General features: G+C 41.8%; 1 protein-coding gene across 10 annotated transcripts in view; it reads left to right on the top strand.

Annotated features, from left to right (window-relative positions):
* The window catches only part of SEMA5A (semaphorin 5A), a 478983-nt gene that overhangs the window by 370859 nt on the left and 87137 nt on the right, over positions 1–20987 (top strand). For all 10 annotated transcript variants that reach the window (XM_058715471.1, XM_058715413.1, XM_058715424.1 and 7 more), the window contains one exon: positions 15142–15259. In XM_058715471.1, coding sequence (XP_058571454.1) covers positions 15142–15259 — 118 coding nt within the window. The remainder of the gene's footprint in view (positions 1–15141; positions 15260–20987) is intronic.

Here is a 20987-nt window from a genome sequence, read left to right as displayed (position 1 = left end):
ATATATTTTCCATAGTAGAATATAAGTAATTTCATTTGTTATTAGAAAAATCAATTCCATAAATGAGTTTTATAGTGTTTGGCAAGAGAAACGGAGCTTAACTAAATTACCTGTCTCCTTCCAAATCATATTCACATTAAGAAATTTTTTAATGTCTATTTTTCAAAGGCAGTGCACAGTTTCACGTCTGCTAAAATGTTTATAATTGATATTGATACACTTCCACGCTTTGGCACTGTCCTAGATCTCCTCATCATTTCTCTTAGCCATTACACCCCGAGAGTTAAGTCACCCATCATCTCCATTTCTCAGTGGAGGAAACGGTGGCTCCGATTTTTGGATCCTGCCCAAAGGCCACATACATCGTGTGATATGAAGCCCAGGTTCAGGGCTGGGACTTGGCCTCGAAGGCTCAGGCTTTCTCTTGGGTTCACTGTGCTGCCCTGGGACAATGAGGACTTCAGCTCAAGGATCAGATTTCAGTGGGAACCAGTTACGCCATGGCACCGATCACGTGTGTCTCTGAGCGCTGGAGCTAATGAGAAGGGCATGAACTCAGACATGTCCACTGATGACAGTTTAGCCCTGGCCCCTTCCCATTCTTTCTTCTCTATTATACTTGTTACCAGGCAACACCCAGCATCCCAGAAGTTTGATACCCCCTTGCTTTTTCTACAGTGAATTTCCACCTCCACTTCTAGAGATGACCCCAGAGCCTCAGGGAGGCTGAAAAAAGAGCTTGCCTGTGTGTTCCTTTTTCATTTTAAAAAATTTTTTTTAAATATTTATTTCTGAGAGAGACAGAGCATGAGCAGGGGAAGGGCAGGGAAAGAGGGAGACACAGAATCTGAAGCAGGCTCTAGGCTCTGAGCTGTTAGCACAGAGCCCGATGCGGGGCTCGAACTCACGGGCAGTTGAGATCATGACCGGAGCCGAAATCGAACGCCCAACCAACTGAGCCACGCAGGCACCCCATTTGCCCATGTGTTCCAAGCTCTGCACCCATTGTAACTTGGAACAAACAGCACTGTGTTTTTAACGAGATGTCACTGTTTTCCTCGGAAGGTTATTTTGGTAGAACAATATTTAAAAAATACATTTTAGTCAAGTTCAACCTCAAAAAAATGACCGAAAAGATTTTGTTTGATTTTAACTTTTTTTTTGCATAACCATTTAGTGAATAGCATGGGAAAATGATGTGAATGACACAGTCAACTTATCAGAAAGGGTGGTTCCCTCTGCACATGTGAAGTGCAAGAGAAATTTTTTCCTTTTCTTGTGTAGCCTTTTGTACTCCAGGATTTATTTATCATATATATGCATGTGGTTGCTAAAGTGAATCACCACTGACTGACTTTTGAAGAATGTGGGGACCTTGACGGGCCCGGATGTGGGTACTGCGGGTGACAGTGGAAGGTAGGTAAGCCGATGCCATCCCGTGGGCCACGTCCTATGCACTTGGCACAAGGTCAGGTCCCCCCAAAGCAGCGTGAGGTCTTTGAAGTCGGGAAAGGTCTCTATAGGGTACAAAGGATGGAACAGCTAAGACCTGCACTACCTTAATCTCATGTAAATACGAGCGTAAAGTCATGACCCGCCACCTGAAGGGGGACAGACTGTGGCGGACAGCTGAGGGAGTCCGCATCTCAGTACTTCAGGAAGGAACGGGTGATCACAGGACCTGGGCCGTTAGCCTTCCCCAGGGAATACTGTGGCCTTCCACTTGGCCCAGCTCATTGACACCCTTCAGCCTCAGGAAAGGCGAGTTGTGATGGGAAGGCCTTTGATTCAGACTTGAAAGTCAGTTTAAGGATTGTGCAGCCATTCGATCAGTGGGGCAGCAAACTGTAAAGAACCAGAGAGAAGATGCTTTAGGCTTCACAGGCTGCACGGTCTCTCTTGCAGCTACTCAACCCTGCCCTTGTAGCACGGAAGCAGCCACAGACCATATGGCGTGAGCGTGGCCGTGTGTCAGCAAGGCTAGCGGATTCGTCAGGCAAAGGAAGGATTCGCTTTTTGGTGCCGTTTGTTACAAGGAAAATAAGAGCGGAGAAGGTGTTAGCTACCCATGCCCCTTGTCCCACTGGATGGTGCCGCAGCAGAGGGACGGATCGGCACGCAACATCGAAGCGGGGCGCCATGTTGCAGAGCAACCAGCTGTGCTACAGCTTAGCGGTTTCAGAACCTGTACCTGTACCTCAGTGGGGGTGAGGGTGGGGGGCACGAGGCCTTCACCCTCACTAGAACCTGGGAGACAATGAGAAGCAGTCTCGTGACAGCCTCCCTGACAGAAGGCAGTGAGAGGCAAGTGGCCTTGTAACAGCTCCTCCCCATCCTCCCGTGTGCCACGATGGGGGCGATCACTCAGCGTCCCGCCAAAGTTAGGTCAGCTGTGCTTAGGTCCTCAGGGTGCCGGGGCACAGCGTTGCCCTGCACTGTGTTTCAGGAAAACTGTAGGTGCCAGGCTGGACTTGGCCCATGGGCTATCACTTGCTGACTCCTGGTTTCGGATTTTCTCATATGTGCCTTTTGAATGAATCAACGTACCTTCAATCATCATATACTGTGGTTTATAAAATTACCTGTAAAATTTACTAAATTATTAAATTGCATGAATTGAGTCTATACCTTAATATTTTCTGGATAACATGGCGCTCTCTTCTCTTCAGACACGTATTGTTTATTTTTTTATTTGACACCCACCACAATTGTGGGGTAAGACGAACCTGTCAAGTAGGGTTGACGTTTGTCAACCTGTTGTAGGGTTAACGTTTTATAGATGAGGACTGGTCCGAATCACAGAGGGAATAGCGTGAGAATCGTCAAGGGTAGAACAGAGACTAGACGTCTGAGCACTGCATGGCAGTCCAGGCTTCATTCAGCCCATCGCACCCGGTGCCAAAAGCTGGGCATTGTCTTTCCGGGTCTGTGCAGCTTCCAGCATGGTGCCCAGCCCAACACAGGCTCAGGAAACACTTACCCGATTTACAAATGGACGCTGCCTCTCCCCCTCCTCCCTCTTTTACTTTGTCATCTCTAAAGTAAACCTAAATTCTTGTGAAACACTAAAACTCCTTTAACGGGAAGGTGTAGTGACGCAAGACATTAGCTAAAGGATGGAAAGCCTTGGGCCTTAGGTGTTTATTGTTTCACTTTTGCTTTAGTGTAAGAACTTACTGGGGAGCAAAGAAAAGGTGGAAGCCGGGAGAATCCTAGTCTGCATGTAAAACAGAAGAGAGGTGCCTTTGACGTTTTGCTTTGTAAAACTGGAGGGAAAGATGGAACCATTAGGAAAGAGATTGGCTCCATTTGTGAATGGGTATCCAGCCATTCTTAATTCATTTAGTTTGTAGTGATGTCATTTAGTTAAAGAAATTAACACTCATTAAGAAAATTAGTATGGAGATTAGGTTACTGCAGGACATTCATTGCTTGGAAGGGCAAAGTTTCGAGACATGGAGTTAATATGTTGGCACCTTTATTAATTAAATATTTCTGCAGACAGCGTCTGCTTGGTGAGAGACATACAATGTATAGAGAGAAATTTCAGGATTCCCCTGAGGGCTCCCAGCCCGACAACTTTAGCCGTTCAGTTGTGAATCACATAAGCAAGCGGGAGGAATTTTGACATGTGCTCATTGTACAAAGTAAATATCCTCCCTTCAAAATGAATTTAGTATCTTCCAAATCTCAACGCCTTGAGTTTTGGTTTGCATTGACTTCGGATTAGCTTCTAAAGACTGTACTTTCCTTCATTAATTCGTTCAGAGTCTATTTATTGATCTCAGTAGGTGCCAAGCACCAAGCAAGCCCCTGAGCGTGGGATGACAGATGAAGAAGTATCCCTGACCCTGTCTTCATGGGGCTCAGAGTCTAAAGAGTAACTCTGGCATAAATAAAAGCTCCCGAAGATCTGTTGTGGCTTTGAGCCACAGGGCCTCAGTGTTACCTGAGACTTTGTCCCCAGATCAGTTTATCGTTCAAGTCTGATCCTGTATTATATTAGGACCTGATCTTCGAGCCTGCCCTCCCTGTCCAATTATTTTTTAAGCTATTTTTGAATGACAACCAGTGTTCCAATCCTAACTTTCTAACACTAACAGAATTAATCACCAAATTATAATCTACTTATTCAACCCTCACGCTGTGGGTTATTCTGAAGCTATTAAATGATGTCTGTGAAGACATATGCGTGATATGATAGTAACTGAAAGAAACAAAGCAGCAGTATGTGTCTGCCTTCGTTATAGCTTTAAAAAATAGTTGGAAAAGACGAAGTACATTCGCCAACATCTAATTATCATTCTGAAGAGCACCCCATCAGAGGGGCTTGAGCCGAAACACTGTTTTTTTTTTTAAGTGAAATCACAAGTTAACACCCCCAGGTCCAAGGCAGGTTGGAAAACAAACAGTTGAGACATGCTACGTAGAACAAGAGCATACGGTAACTTGACTAGTAATTTACAAAACATAAACCATACTACGGTTTGTTCTGTAATAATCAAGGAGAAATGTAGTTTTGTGAGGTCTGAAGCTTACATGGGTTGGTAGTGGTCCTCACTAAGGAAAAGGATATCGAATTATGAAGAATGATTAAGACCGATCTCAGGTCCTTAGGGAATTTCACGAAGTGAAGAAGTTTAAGTTTCCTTAGCTTTAGGAAAAAAGCCTACCTTCGGCAATGATATAAACACACATTTTGGTTCAGGTCCACCACAAAAGCAAAGAACGTAGGTGAACGCCATCTTGCAGAGATGTACTCATACTCTTAATGGTTGCAGAGGCCGTGGGCTGCCTCCACAACCATAAGAGTATGAGTACATTTTCTTTCTTCTCTTTCTTGGTCAAATATTTTAATGTGATCGTATTATTGTAACCCAGGGGAGAACAGTTTCTAAACAGCTGATGTCCCAAGTTGATCACAACTGCTAGATTCCAGAAGCACTTTCGGCTTGCTTATTTCAGAATACCCTCTACTCTTGCAACTATTTCTTTTTTACTGTCAATTTTCCCAAAATGCTTCACTGTAAAATGTGTATCAATCTTATTCAATTTTTTTTAATTTTAAAATAATGTTTATTTATTTTTCAGAGAGAAAGAGACAGAGTGCAATCAGGGGAGGAGAAGAGAGACAGGGAGATACAGAATCTGAAGCAGGTTCCAGGCTCTGAGCTGTCAGCACAGAGCCCGTGATGGGGCTCTAACTCATGAACCGCGAGATCATGACCTGAGCCGAAGTTGGACACTTAACTGATTGAGCCACCCAGGCGCTCCCAATCTTGTTCAGTTTTAAAACAGATTTTTCAGGAAAATCTGAGTGTTCTATGCATCTAATACTTTAATTAAAAACCATCCACTTAGTATTATTGGCAATACATATTGGTTATTCTAATTTCATATTAAAAGCAAATTTAAATGTAAAAAAATCATCTTTGTGTTGAATCAATGTCATTTAGTGATAAGTCGATAGGGAATGGTTTTCGATGTATTAGAAGTTTGTAACTAATTGAAATTCTAGGCCACTAATTTCATTTACAAATCATAACATGCAACATGAATTCCTATTAAATGCCTTTAGTAAGTGATACATAATGAGTATAAACGTGTATTTTTACTAGTAATTATATCTTTGTTTACTTGGCATGTGTCCTAAATTTAAAAATGCCATTACAGTGTGGTTCCGTCTTAGTTCTTCTTGGGAATTAGAAATTAATCTTCTAGTAGATTTTTTGGTACTTGACACACGCTATACAGTACAACCACATTTTTCTTGCCTAAGCAAAACCCCAACACTTTATTCACATCCGTATACTTTCTGGGAGCCTTAAGGAAACCGTGGCCCAGCCATGCTGCTCTGCTTATCTTCCCGATCATGCCACATGCACATGACTGTCATCCTTCCTGGGGCCATCATAACCAGGGAAGCTGTTCTCACTCGTCTAAATTCCAACTCCATTCAAGAGCCAGCCTACACATGACATCTCCCTGGAACTCTCCTGGCCGACCTCTCCCTCCTCTGATTCCCATAGCGCCCACCGTCTGAGCTTCTGACTTAATAGTTAACCCTCCTTATGTTGTTACGCAACGTTCACGAACCGGTTCTTCCTCCCTCACGAGACCCCAGGTTCCTTCCTGGTCTTTGGGTCTTCGACACATGGCATTATGCCAGGTAGTCAAAAAAATCGTTGTGAATCTATCCAAATGTGTATTTAAAATACTTTGTACCAGGCCGCCTGGGTGGCCCAGTTGGTCGAGCATCCGACTTCGGCTCAGGTCATGATCTCGTAGTGTATGGGTTCGAGCCCCACGTTGGGCTCTGTGCTGACAGCTCCGAGCCTGGAGCCTGCTTCGGATTCTGTCTCCCTTTCTCTGTGCCCCTCCCCTGCTCACACTCTGTTTCTGTCTCTCTCAAAAATAAACATTAAAAAATAAAATAAAATGAAATAAAATAAAATAATACTTTGTACCACTTAGTACAATACACTGTGGTGTGCCACATTGCCTGGTTAAATAAAGAGCCCACGGCATTTACACGTTTAGTATTTTTGGGATAGAGTGTTTTCAAACACCCCAGAAGTCGATATCATATAATATGCAATGATGTCTAGGGATTAATTGGAATAACTATATGTATTCCACCCCCAGAATAACTTTCTGTTATTTACTATGTGATGTAACTTAATCCTCAAAACATTTCCTGTGAGGTGATTATTATCATTCCAATTTCACAGAGGTACTCATTGGAGAAAAGATGTGTTCCAGCTGGATTTACCAACTGAAGGACGTGTCGGTGTCTTACAATGCATTCCTCAAGCAGTTTATTGTCTAATTAGAATTTTTTTTCAGTCTTATTTCTAGTAAGACAGTATTTTTCATGCCAACCTTAAAAGCAGATTCTGAAGTATATAATGACATCGGTCATTAGGAATAAGATACTTCAGATTGTTTTAGAAATTAAGGTAAAGATCATTCATGAACAGAGAAATCCACCTATCCCACTACTATCATGATGATCGTAGAAATAAGTACTGTTATTTGACACATGGTTTTTGCCCAGTATTTTAAAGTTTGCAGCACTTACTGGGAAATGCTGTCTTGAACGGGGCTCTGGGCTCTGCCCATTCCACTCCTCAAGCTCCAGTCAAAGTCTAGCCTCCATTTATCTTCCTATAAATTCTCCATTGCCCTCCCACCAAAGTGTCCATCCACCTCGCTGTCAAATGTCCTGTTTTTCCAAAGCTATGTGAAATGGATCACTTCTATCCGTCTCAGTTTAAATGCCACCGAGGTCAAGTATTTCCTGACCCCAGACCCCTCCATCCAAACAGGGCTTCTCCTTTGGGATTTTACTTTGCTGATGGTTCTTGCTATGTCAGTGTAGTCGATTAGTGTTTGTTGCCTTTGCCGAATGATAAATTCTGTGGGTACAGTGACTGCGTCTGCTTTGCTGACCCTGGCACCCCCACCATTTTCAGTCTGGCTCATGGCAGGTGCTCCTAAGTATGTACCAAATGAAGAAATGATTGGGACACTTTTAAAAGCCCGTGTTTAATGAATGCATTTTGTTAATATGGCCAAAATTCTTACGATCAAAAATAAGCTGATCTAATGACAATTAGTGTAACAGTAACAAGTCAGATAAAGTCATTGATACTTAGATAATCTAACATGCAAGAGATGATACTCAGTAATTAGCTCCCACTCTCTAGAAATACAGTGAGAAGATTTTAATGAATACACCTCTTTTCCCTATTACTCAAATTAGCAAATAGCATAACTGCACACTTTAAAATTTAAAGGAAGAGTTTAGAGGAAACAACAGATGTTGGCAAGGATGTGGAGAAAGAGGAACCCTCTTGCACTGTTGGTGGGAATGCAAACTGGTGCAGCCACTCTGGAAAACAGTGTGGAGGTTCCTCATAAATTTAAAAATAGAATTACCCTATGACCCAGCAATTGCACGACTAGGAATTTATCCAGAGGATACAAGAGTGCTGATTCATAGGGGCACATGTACCCCAAAGTTTATAGCAGCGTTATCAACAGTAGCCAAATTATGGAAAGAGCCCCAATGCTCATCAACTGATGAATGGATAAAGAAGATGTGTGTGTGTTTGTGTGTGTGTGTGTTTACACACACACACACACACACACACACACACACACACACACTGGAATACGACTCAGCAATGAAAAAGAACAAAATCTTGCCATTTGCAACAACGTGAATAGAACTGGAAGGTATTTTGCCAAGTGAAGTAAGTCAGTCAGAGAAAGGCAGATACCATATGTTTTCACTCATGTGTGGAACTTGAGAAACTTAACAGAAGACCATGGAGGAAGGGAAGGGGAAAAAATAGTTACAAACAGAGAGGGAGGGAGACAAACCATAAGAGACTCTTAAATACAAAGAACAAACTGAGGGTTGATGGAGGGGCAGGGAAGGGGAACGTGGGAGATGGGCATTGAGGAGGGCACTTGTTGGGATGAGCGCTGGGTGTTGTATGTAAGTGATGAATCATGGGAATCTACCCCCAAAGCTAAGAGCACACTGTATATACTATATGTTAGCTAATTTGATAAAAAATTATATAATAGAATGAATCAATAAATAAAGGAAGAGTTTAGTTAAATATTAATATCACTGTCTTAGAAAAGAGAGTAGTTTATCCTTCTCCAAGAACTAAGGCCTGTCTGTGAATATACATTTAGCTCTATATGTACGTTTCCATAAATGTGTTTTTAAATTAAACCTTAAGATTCTGACCAACATATTTTCTGAAATCAGAGACTTTCTAACACCAAGGAAATATATCAAATGAGGATAATCTAAGGTTATTAACCAAGTAAGGAAAATTTGTTATTAAAAAGACTCATCATCCACACACAAAAAAACATTTCAAAGTGAAGAAAAGCCACCTTCAGATGGCCACATTAATAAGACATCTGTGGGGCGCCTGGGTGGCGCTGTCGGTTAAGCGTCCGACTTCAGCCAGGTCACGATCTCGCGGTCCGTGAGTTCGAGCCCCGCGTCAGGCTCTGGGCCGATGGCTCGGAGCCTGGAGCCTGTTTCCGATTCTGTGTCTCCCTCTCTCTCTGCCCCTCCCCCGTTCATGCTCTGTCTCTCTCTGTCCCAAAAATAAATAAAAAACGTTGAAAAAAAATTAAAAAAAAAAAAAAAAATAAGACATCTGTGATCCTGCATGCGGTGTCTTTGAAAGACCTACCTTCCCAAAGTAATAAGTTACGATGATTGGTTTTTCTGGAAGTACACTTTAGCGGAAAGGTAGAGCTCATCAGAATTTTGCCGCGGTATGAAATATTTCGACTGAGGAAAACATTTATATATAAATGGAATTTTTAATGAAGGGGCATTTGTGCTTGTAGAGAAGTTTTAATAGTTTAAAGGATAAGTGGCATGTTAAGAATGCGGCAAGCCGTCAACATTATCGGGAGAAAGATGTTTTTACAAGCGGCTTTTCATTTAAAACAGCTTAAAGTATCCTGTGTAACCTTGTGGCCTTGTTTCACTTCTGCAGGCAGATTTGCAAAGAGAGGCCAGAGGGCCAAGTTAGGGAGTTGGTGGAATTTTCCTGTTTTCAGAATTTGAATTTTGTCTAATGGTCCCGTTGCTTTAGTAAGAAACATGAAAGGGGTGTCTGGGTGCCTTAGTCGGTTGAGTGTCCGACTTCGGCTCAGGTCATGATCTTGCGGTCCGTGGGTTCGAGCCCCGTGTCGGGCTCTGTGCTGACGGCTCAGAGCCTGGAGCCTGCTTCGGATCCTGTGTCTGCCTCCCTCTCCACCCCTCTCCTGCTCGCACTCTGTGTCTCTCCATCTCAAAAATGAATATACATTAAATTAAAAAAAAAAAAGAAACATGAAAGGGCATTCAGGCCCTTTGAATAATTGTGTAAGTGTAGCTCCCTCCTGTTTGCTCACCACTGTGAAAATGGGATCGTGCCCAGACAGAATTCTGACGTGTGATATATACTATGGCATTCTGGCAAAATGGCTGGTTCAGTAAGACTAGGACACTGTGGGTCAGAACACGCCTTCACAGCCAGGAGGTCGCAGCACGAAGCAGGAAGGTTCTTAATTCTCACCTGTGTCCAGGTCTGTCTCACAGTTGAGGGGTCTTCAGATTTCCAGAAACTTCCCACAAAACATCTGCCCAGGCAATGTTACTGAGGGCTGATTTGCTTACACTGAGCTTAGTGACAATATGTGAAATATCTTACCTTGTAGATACAAAAATGCACTTTCTTGTGTTTTACACAGTCTTTGGTTTATTCTCATCTTTCTTATTCCCTGAAAAAACAAGTTATTAAATCAATTGTGTGTCTTTAAAATAAGTTCTTAAAATTGAGAAATTTGGGATAGGCTTTATATACAGGGCAAATTCTACTCTATGGAACTGATCATTGAAATGACTTTTTAGTTTTAAAAAGTAAGTTATTAAAAGATTATATTCCCGGACCTCAAGAACTAGAGATTTCAAAAAGCTGGTGCTCACACTTAGTGTTGTAAACTTGTGTTTAAAAAAGAGGTTGTCTGAATTTGATAGAAAAAGGAAAACAAAACGAAACAAAACATCCCCAGCTTCCTTGTTGTTACTTCTCAGCCCTGGGCCTGTTTGTGTTGGTATGAGATTGAGAAGTTTAGCTTAAAAAAATATGTGGTTTTTTGTCATTGTTACTTGTTTTGATTTTTAGGAGGGGGAAAAGGAGATTTACCAGAAATACATTTCTGGAGGATCACAGATAGGGAGTCAAATGAAATGATTGATCAAATATGAAAGGACCAGAAGGAATCCTGCATAAATGTTTTTATGATTTTTAAGCATGGAAGTTCTTTGAAAGTATGCACAAAATCCAGATGCTGTGAAGAAAAAGACTCATATAAACTTTACTGCATACAATTTTAAAACATCTGTATCTTGAGAAAAAAAATACTAATGACAAGTAGGAAAAGTATGTGAAGCATTATGGACAGAGGGTTAATTTTCTAATACAGAAATTATCATTTGCAATGACTGCATAAAAATAGTGAAGCCAGTTAGTCAATCAAAAAGAAGCATAAAGGAGAAATTGGTTACAAATGGGAAATTTACATGAACAGAAATACAATAATCCATAAATGCACACACACACACACACACACACACACACACACACACACACAATCTTAATCTCACAACTGAGTAAATAGAACAGATGAGTAGAAAAGTGTTTTGATCTATCAGAAAGGGCTAAGTAAAAAAAAAAATAGCATCCAGTATGAAATAGGGAGAGGATAAAGAGTTACCCTTCAAATTGTTGACTGGTACAAAATTATTAATACCCATAACTTCTATCTCATAGCTCCACGTATAGAAGCTTATCATGTAGAAAATACATACAGGGGCACCTGGGTGGCTCAGTCCGTTGAACGTCCGACTTCGGCTCAGGTCATGATCTCGTGGTTCATGGCTTCTAGCCCCACGTTGGGCTCTGTGCTGATGGCTCAGAGCCTGGAGCCTGCTTCGGATTCTGCGTCTCTTTCTCTCTCGGCTCTTCCCCTGCTTGCACTCTGTCTGTCTGTCTCTCTCTCTCTCTCAAAAAATAAATAAACATAAAAAAATATTATAAAAATGCATATGAAGATGTGCATTACAGCCTTGCTTTTAAAGGACTTAAATAAATATTCGTTCCTCTGGGTAACAGAATATTACACAGCCATATAAGGAATAAGGTAGAGCTATATATACTGACAAAAGAAAATGTCAAAGTATATTTTTTAATTTCTAATTTTAGAGAGAGAGAGTATGATGGGTGGAGAGGGGTGGAAGGAGAAGGGGAGAGAGAATCTCAGAGCGGAGCCCGACGCAGAGCTCGATCCTGCAGCCCTGGGATCGTGACCTGAGCTAAAGTCCAGAGTCGGCTGCTTAACTGAGACACCCAGGCGCCCTGTCACAGTGTATTTTTACGTGTAAAAAGCAGACAGGAGGCTGTGTGTATACTCCCCTTTGTGTGTGTTATATATTAATCATACATATAAAAACAAAATATATATGAATATGTAGACATATCCATACGTGAATACGTATTTGTGCGGAGAAAATGTCCCCCAAATATATGAAAGTGTGCATAGTGCCTATTTCTGGGGAAAGAAAGCGTCTATTTTGTCCTTGATAACTGTTCTGTTGGAGTTTTCACATGAAAGTACTATGTGCTTGTTAAGGTAATTAAGTAAGAAGGGCCCTTAGACTGAAGTCGCCTTAAAACCTTGGCAGCTGACCTAAGCAAACCAAAACCGATGCCAGGGTCAACTGCGCTTGAATCTGAGAAAGTGAGACTTCGGAACAAACGATCTCAGTCAACCAGGCTTTTCCAAATAAGACCACCACTTAAGCTATAGCCGATCAAATGATTTCCTTGGTTTGCTGCTGAGTCTCCTCTAGAGGATTCTCTCCCCTAGCTCCTGTCAGGGGAACCTCCTAGCCTGGTGCAGTCAGATTCACAATTTTGACGTACCTCGGTTTACTTTTTAACACGGGCACGGACACTTAGGATCGTGTTCCAAGGAGGCTATGGCGACAGGCACTTGTTTCAGTCCCGTTTCCATGCAACCTAGTCCTGCTGTGAGGAGGACCAGTTTTAACCACTTGTCTCTGAACTTCTTTGGCTGGTAAATATATATTACATAGCAACAATAAATAATAGCTTTATACCATTATTGTTTGATTTGTCTTTAGAGATATCTTCCCCTGCTGCGGGACTTATGCTTCATCTTTCCCTGCTTTGGTTTCCTCCTTTTAAAGTGATTACATTTATTTCATTTAAAATAAATGCGGTAGCTAATTGAGGTGTTGTATTTGTAAGGTCCTCTGAGGTCGGAATGAGCTAATAGAGGTCACGTTCTTGGAGCAGTGCTTCATATGTGGTTAATGTATTTGATGTGTTAATCACGCTTCTTTTGTATCATTAATATTAGCAATTTACTATTACTTACAGCACCTCCTTGGCCCACATTTGATAGTTATGCTATGATTTCTGGTCCTACTCCTGATTAATTGGTAATCCTCTAACAGATTCTTCCTGCTGTAAGGGGCCCCTTACCTCTAAGAAGACATTAACACTTCCCTGCTGCACTACCTTGCCTTTCTGTGCTTCCATTTCCTGCACACCTGACCTGTTGGTCCCTTAAGAGACAGGATTCTCCAGTGTTCGATGCCCTGCTTGCCTCTGGGGTCATCTTTTGTATAATTTTGGCTCTATCACTGTCACTCTGCTTCCCTCCGCCTCTGAACACCCTCTCTTGTATTTATAACATATGGGCCAAAATCTTTATCTCATGATGCCCCAGTACCTGGTACTGTATGAACTCTCTCATCGAGACAAAGCTAAAATAAAATATCCACGATGTATATAATAGTTCTGATATAACTTATTGAATATTGTAGTTGGAGCTACATTAAACAACTATTGATTGACAAAATTTTTAATTCATTTTTAAGCTACGGTACCCAAAAGGAAGACTTCCCTAACTTATTAAATTCAAACTAACCATGTTGAAGGGTTTCAGGTGTATTTGCTTGTCCTTGGGCCAATTTCTTAAATCTTCTGTGCCTCAGTTTTCTCCTCCGTAGGTAAAAATAATACTACCTCCCTCATTAGAGTTAAATGTCGAAATGATATAATTTGGTATTTTATAGTAAGTGTTCCGCAAATAACATCTGTAACTAAGGTGAGGATGATGTTGGTGATGGTGGTGGTGATGGTGGTGGTGGTGATGGTGATGATGATGATGGTGATGTTGATGATGGTGATGGTGGTGGTGGTGATGATAGTGGTCATGATGATGGTGGTGTTAATGGTGATGGTGCTGCTAGTGATGGTGGTGATGATGGTGATGATGATGATGGTGATGGTGGTGATGATGGTAGTGGTGACAATGATGGTGATGATGGTGGATGATGACAGTGATGATGGTGGTGGTGATGATGGTGATGGTGGTGGTGATGATGGTGATGATGATGATGGTGGTGGTGATGGTGGTGGTGGTGATGGTGATGATGATGGTGGTGTTGATGATGGTGATGGTGGTAGTGATGGTGATGGTGGTGGTGGTGATGATGATGATGATGATGATGGTGATGATGATGATGGTGGTGGTGACAATGATGGTGATGATGGTGGATGATGACAGTGATGATGGTGGTGGTGATGATGGTGATGGTGGTGGTGATGATGGTGATGATGATGATGGTGATGGTGGTGGTGATGGTGATGATGATGATGGTGGTGTTGATGATGGTGATGGTGGTAGTGATGATGATGGTGATGGTGGTGGTGGTGATGATGATGATGGTGATGGTGGTGATGATGGTGGTGTTGATGGTGGTGGTGGTGACGATGACGGTGATGATGGTGGATGATGACAGTGATGATGGTGGTGGTGATGATGATGATGATGATGATGGTGATGGTGATGGTAGTGATGATGATGGTGCTGCTAGTGATGGTGGTGATGATGGTGGTGATGATGGTGGTTATGATGGTGATGATCATGATGGTGGTGGTGGTGGTGCTGGTGATGGTGATCGTGATGATGATGATGATGATGGTGGTGATGATGGTGATGATGATGATGGTGATGGTAGTGATGATGGTGGTGTTGATGATGGTGATGGTGGTGTTGATGATGGTGATGATGATAATGATGGTGGTGGTGGTGGTGATGATTATGATTATGGTGATGGTGGTGGTGATACCATCATACCATATCATCATACCATGATGATAATGGCGATGATGGTGATGGTGGTGATGATGGTGACGGTGGTAACAACATCTCGTACTTTTGAACATTGCAGAATTCTGACTAGCTTTATTCATGACCCCAAAAAGCTCACAGCGGCACATTTAGTTGTTTCCCCTGTATCTTAGGATAAGTATACATATTTCAACCAAAATTAATCACTTGATTTAATTAGATACTTGCTGATGTATGTTGATGGCTTGTTTTCTCGTGTGCAGGCTAAAATCGAGTTTCTTGCAACTAGTTCCCATGTCAATCCCTAAGGGCCGGACTCGCCTAAGCTTATGTCTCTTGTAGTGGGTAAGGCTGCCTCTCTGCTGACCTTTGGGTGTGTGTTTGCAGTGCCTGCATTGGGGCCCAGGACCCTTACTGTGGCTGGGACATGGTGATGAAGAAATGCACGAGCCTGGAGGAGAGCCTAAGCATGACACAATGGGAGCAGAGCACCTCCACCTGTCCCGTAAGTGCGCGTGTTCCCCCGCCTCAGAAAGCCCACCCGTGGGCACTCAGCTGTCTTAAATCCTAACCCACACATCGGTGGTGGCCATGCATTTGGGACCTTTCTCGCACACCCAGTGCTCTCTCAACTCATTCAGCTCTTAGTTTCCACCAGAGCCATGTGGGATGTTGCCATAAGCTTTTTGTCTGCTTTGCAGAGAAATACTTGAAGAGAAAACACTGTTGATTTGGAAATGGGATGTAGTATCTCTGTCTCATTCTTGGATTTTCTCTCCAGAGATTGGTGTGGACTATTTTGCCCTTTTTAGCATGAGTAAAATAGTGACTTCCACACCCATCAATTTCCCTTGGGAGCTATAATTCTAGAAACTGAGATAAGTAGAGCTTTTGAAAAAATAAAGTAAAGGATGTTACTATTGGACTCCAGGCGGGACAGTCTTCTGGATCCTGCCCAGGGTCCCGGGAAGGTCTGGGAGAAACAGCACGATGGCCCTTCCTGCTGTGAACCCACAGAAGGAAGAGAAACTCATTTCCATTTGGAGCTAGGTTTTCTGAATCTAGGGAGGAAAACACTTTTCTTTGCCAATTTATCTCTTTGAGGCCTCACTTGTAAGAACCAGCTTAATTTTTTTTTCCCTTTGTCTTTACAACCCTAAATGCAGTGATCTCAGATTCTTTTTTCTGTCCTCAGAGAATATGAGCAGGAACTGTTAGCCTCCATATATTTAAAATGATGAAGTCACTGTGCTGTCACATAGCTGCTGATCTCTCTGACTGTCAGTTCGGGTGCACCTCTGCAAGGCAGAGGTGAGAAGAGAAGAGGCACATTCTGGTGTCGGGAAGCCCACGCTGTTTTTCCGATGCAGATGTCCGACACATCTGGACACGCTGTTTCCTATGAAGGGACCTACCCTTTCCATCACCTAAACCACATATTCATGCAGCCTCTCCTTCCAGGGAAAGGGGAAAACCAGGCAGTGATATGGGGAAGGCTAGGATTAGTAAAACCAGCATCCTGTCCCAAATGTGGGCACGAAATAGAAGCCTTTTACTGCAAAGGTGTGATCACCACATCCAGGCTCTGAGCAGAGCTTGACAGATCAATTCGCCGCTAGTCCTTTGGGCTGTTTAGCCTCAAATTTTCTGTTTCTTGAAATCGATTACAAAAATGCCATTGTTTGTGCTGAGTTCTTTCTCGTTTCTGAATAACACTTTCAAAGCACAGAGATGCTCACCTTGAATCTTTGCAGCTGGAGAAAACAGAAATATCTGAACTGTCGTTCTCAATTATGGGCGTGTACTCCCCAAGAATCGGTGCATCTTCTCATAGATGTATGAGCCAGCATTTTAATGGCAAAAAGGGCAGAAGAATGGAGTAACAGTTCTTACAGGAACAGTTCTTCTCAAGCGGTAAGGCCTCCACTCCAAAACACATGGTTTCGTGGAGATCTGAGACATGCTTAATTATGTAATGGAAAATCGTGACACAGTCACCCACTAGGTTCACAACAAATACATGCGTTGTCTATTTCTACAGGAAAAAAAATGGAGATGACCTAACATTTAAAAAGTGGCCAGCGGGTTGTTACAAAAGTTGTCACTGCTGCTGAGAGCGCAGTTTCTATTTCCAATTCAAAGAAGGTCACAGGGTGATACAGACTTGCCCTGATGGGAGGGCTGTCCCTTCACATCTCCACTTTACAGAACCATCCCTGTTCTCTGTCTCCATCTGTCTGTCTCTCTCTATATATACATACATATATGTCTATATATAATATATAATACATACACTTTTGATAAGAATATGCAAAGCCTCCAACAACAGACAGCAAGTTATGTCCCCTGGAGCAAAAGGCAGGACGGGAAGCTATGCAGTTGTCTGATTTAGATAGGCTGCCATACAGAATGGGAACTCCCGTACACCCAACTACTTGTCAAAAGATAAACTGAGGCATATGAGTTTTAAGAGTTTGTTGAACAGAACTCAATTCAAATCAGGCAGCATCCAACCCAGCAGATAGAAAGGAGCTCTGAGGAGTCGTACAAAATAAAAGACTTTTACAGACAGAAATAAGTGGGAACAAGGAAGTTATTCTAGGCAAAAAAGCCGGTTGCTTATTGCAAAGTTACTTTTCCTTAGTAGATGGCATGGGTCTATCAGTCAGATGAGCTGGCTCGTGCTGCTCAGGCATTTCCTGATTGGTTGAAGATTCCTTTTCTGGGAGAGCCAGCACTGTATGTAATTAGGCCAAATCTCAGTTTGGTGACATGGGGCTTAGCATAAGAAATTCCATTTTAGGTCTATAGTTTTGGTTTTTAACAACTATAGTCCTCGTACATCTCTTTCTAAAAACCTCTCTTAGAAAGAAATGAACTAGGGAATCCTGGGTGGCTTAGTCGGTTAAAGCATCTGACTTTGGCTCAGGTCATGATCTCACGGTTTGTGGGTTCGAGCCCCATGTCGGGCACTGTGCTGACAGCTCAGAGACTGGAGCCTGCTTTGGATTCTGTCTCCCTCTCTCTCCGTCCATCCCTCACTTGTGCTCAGTCTCTCTCAAAAATAAACAAACATTAAAAAATTAAAAAAAAAAGACATGAGCTAGATGAAAAGTATTAGCATTATGACAGAGAAGTCTTAGGTATTTTTAAAAGCTATTAAAATGTAATTTTGCTCCTATTTTGTTTGTAAATTTTTGACTAAAATAGAAGGAAGGTTTAATTTTATTGGCTAAATCCGTATTTCATCATTTCTGATACACCATTGGTTGTTTTTATTAAGAAAATAAATATTGCCATGGACTGCAAGATACAAACTGATTTCAGAGATATTTGTATATCTTTATATTTTATATATTTATATATCTTTATATTTATATCTCTTTATAGATATATAAATATCTATATATAAATATTTGTATAGATATTTATATATTTATATATATATCAGTATATATATAGTGTATAGATACATATATATATGTATACATATACAGCAGTGTATGTATATATATATATATATATATATATATATATAGTATAGATAGATACTCACACGTATACTAAAAAATCTTATAATCAGTGAAACAGCTTTTTTTATCTACATGTCTATATCCAAAAGAAATTAAGGTTTATAAGCTGAGTGGTTTTCAAATGAGACCAGAGCATCTTATATCCAATGTAAAAACCCAAAATGAACACTAAAAATGGAGACGGTTTTATGGGGAGCTCACATAATGTGGACGACAATGAGGGTAATGCCAGTCTCTGTGGGAAACTACCCAGTCAGTCTTCACAGATTTCAGACCAATGATGTAGCAGAGCTGAGTTCCCCAGTCAGTGTTGCATTCAGAACACGGACAGATCGTCTGCTCTCTAGAGAGTTCCACTTGGTGATGGACCCCTGGAAACCCTCCCAGGGTTTCCCCAGGGACTTAGTGCCAGAAAAGACCTATTTTCTATTGAAAGCTCCCTATTTTAAAACATTTATGGATCTCTGTGGTATGGGAGACAAGGCAATAGTGACTGACATATCGATTAATTTCTGGTGGCTTATGTAATTATAATTGAAAACATTATTCTCAGTTTAAGAGATTTGAACTGCTTGAGCAAGATCTAAATTTACAGGTCTGGAGTGATTTGAACATTATTTATGTCCTGCATAACTTGCAGTGTTGCTTGATGAGGATAGTGTAGTCTTAAGAATCGCCCTGAGCTTTATTTATGCCCAAACACCGTCCACATTCTTTGTGGATACATCGTTACTGGTATACATCATACAATGAGTCCCCATTCCAAAATACATCGTGCAATAACCAGCAAAATATGTATACTAAATAAGCACCTCGATGGCTTGCAATAACTAGCTTCTTCCCAGGACACTGTGTAAATAGCACCTTTAGAGCAAAAAGATCCTTTAGCACGGACTGAACCCAGAGCCTTCCGTTTACATAGCAGCACCGTGGACCAGAGTCTAAGGGGTTGATAGAAGATTCTAAAACTACATTGGGAAAGAAAACAGGACTCGAATCCGGTGCTTCTGACATTATCCTCAATCTACAAGACAATGACATTCCCAGCTGTCAATGGCTCCCCAGAGCAGTGGCTGATGGGTTCACCCAATGACAGGTGACCCGGTGGTCACCTTGCATCTTATGCTCAGATAGCCGGTAAGGCATTGTTTCTGAATTTTGTAGTGAAATCTACTGTAAAAGAAGGAAAAGGGAGCTAAGGTTAATTATTTGTCTACACCATGTGCTAAGTGGTGTGTTAGGCCATTTCAGTGGATTATCTCATTGGATATGCATGATCACCCCAGGGGTAAGCATCACCGCTTCCGTTTCACGAGTGGAAGACCTGTGGCTCCGAGGCAATAAAGACTGTCCCTATTTGTCTATGTGACTAAGAGGTCACATGCCGTTCCCACTTAGTCCTCTTCAAAGGTGCTCTCCTTCCCTCGTGTAATTCACTCATGGGGAGAGACTTAGGGAAATTAAGTTGATGTTGTAACGTGGAGACAGTCTGTTCCAAGGGGCAGATTCAATATCCTGTTTTGTTACCATCCCTGACCAAAGGTGCGTGAAACTTTGGAAATGCACGAAGGAAGATCTTTTGACTTCTGAAAAAACATCCCAGTAGAAAACAGAAGAGTTCACTTGAGTTATAAGAGAATAATGGTTGGAGTACAGTAAGATCTTAAAGGCACACTCCATGGATTTCTGTACCCATCAAATGCATCTACATGCTTGGTTCCTTGGGAATGGATGAGTTGAACATGAGGGATTTAAACGTGGGATTACAGGTTATGCTTGTTAGCAAAAATTGAATCTTACTTAGCTAGCACTTAGAAATCCATTATTTCCAAGGTAAAGGGAAATTTGCTATTATACAGTTATGGATAAAAGTGTAAGTGCTGGTTTCCACAAGACTCCCATCAGGGAAGGATCTAGAATCACAGAATGAAGGGGCTAAGATCGCAGGCTCTTGATTAGTTTGTTTACACCGATTCTTGGGTCCCTTACAACCAGTACTCTGAATAAATTGAGCCTAAACTGAACCTCAGTTCCCCTGTCTATAAAATGGGATGTAGATACAAAGGACCTTGTGAAGATTCCAGAGTTAACACATAGAAATCACTCGTCACATGCCTGGCATCCACTGAAGTACCTACGGGTGGTATATGCTTTACTATGGTTTAGTCATTAATATCTTATCAAACGAAGCACATACTTCAAAGAGAAAGTCGCTAGGCAGAAACCTGGAGATAGCACAACCACAGATAATATATTCTAGATAGCTTTATTTCTGATTTCTGAAGAAAAGTAACAAAATACAAAAAGACGTGCTCGTATGGAGAAGGGAAGCAGCAGAGCCCATCCCGTTATTCATGGATCTGTTCCTTAGGCAGATCCTCAAAGTAATGTACTGAGCGTCAAAAGGAGTGTGTGGCTGAAGTGGGTGAGAGAGCCACCCACTGCCCACGTGCTTTTCTGCGTGTTGCAAGTTCTTCTTGTCCAGAAGTTAATGGAACCAACTGCAGGGGTCCTGGATTGAAAATCTGCCCTTCAGCATCTGCAGCTACCCCCACTCTTCCCCTGCGAAGCCATCACCGTTTACTCTTACTAATGACTGGCTAGGGCCGTTCCTTTTGCTTTCCAGTGTATATTTACTGCAATAACTCTTCTAATTTTTTCTCCCTCATTCCACTCCATTCTTTCATTTACTGTCGCTCG

Source organism: Neofelis nebulosa, chromosome 1 (genome assembly GCF_028018385.1).
Source record: "Neofelis nebulosa isolate mNeoNeb1 chromosome 1, mNeoNeb1.pri, whole genome shotgun sequence".
NCBI classification, from domain to species: Eukaryota; Metazoa; Chordata; class Mammalia; order Carnivora; family Felidae; genus Neofelis; species Neofelis nebulosa.
The sequence above is the reverse complement of the archived record's forward strand: the minus strand, read 5'-3'. Positions and strand labels throughout refer to the sequence as shown.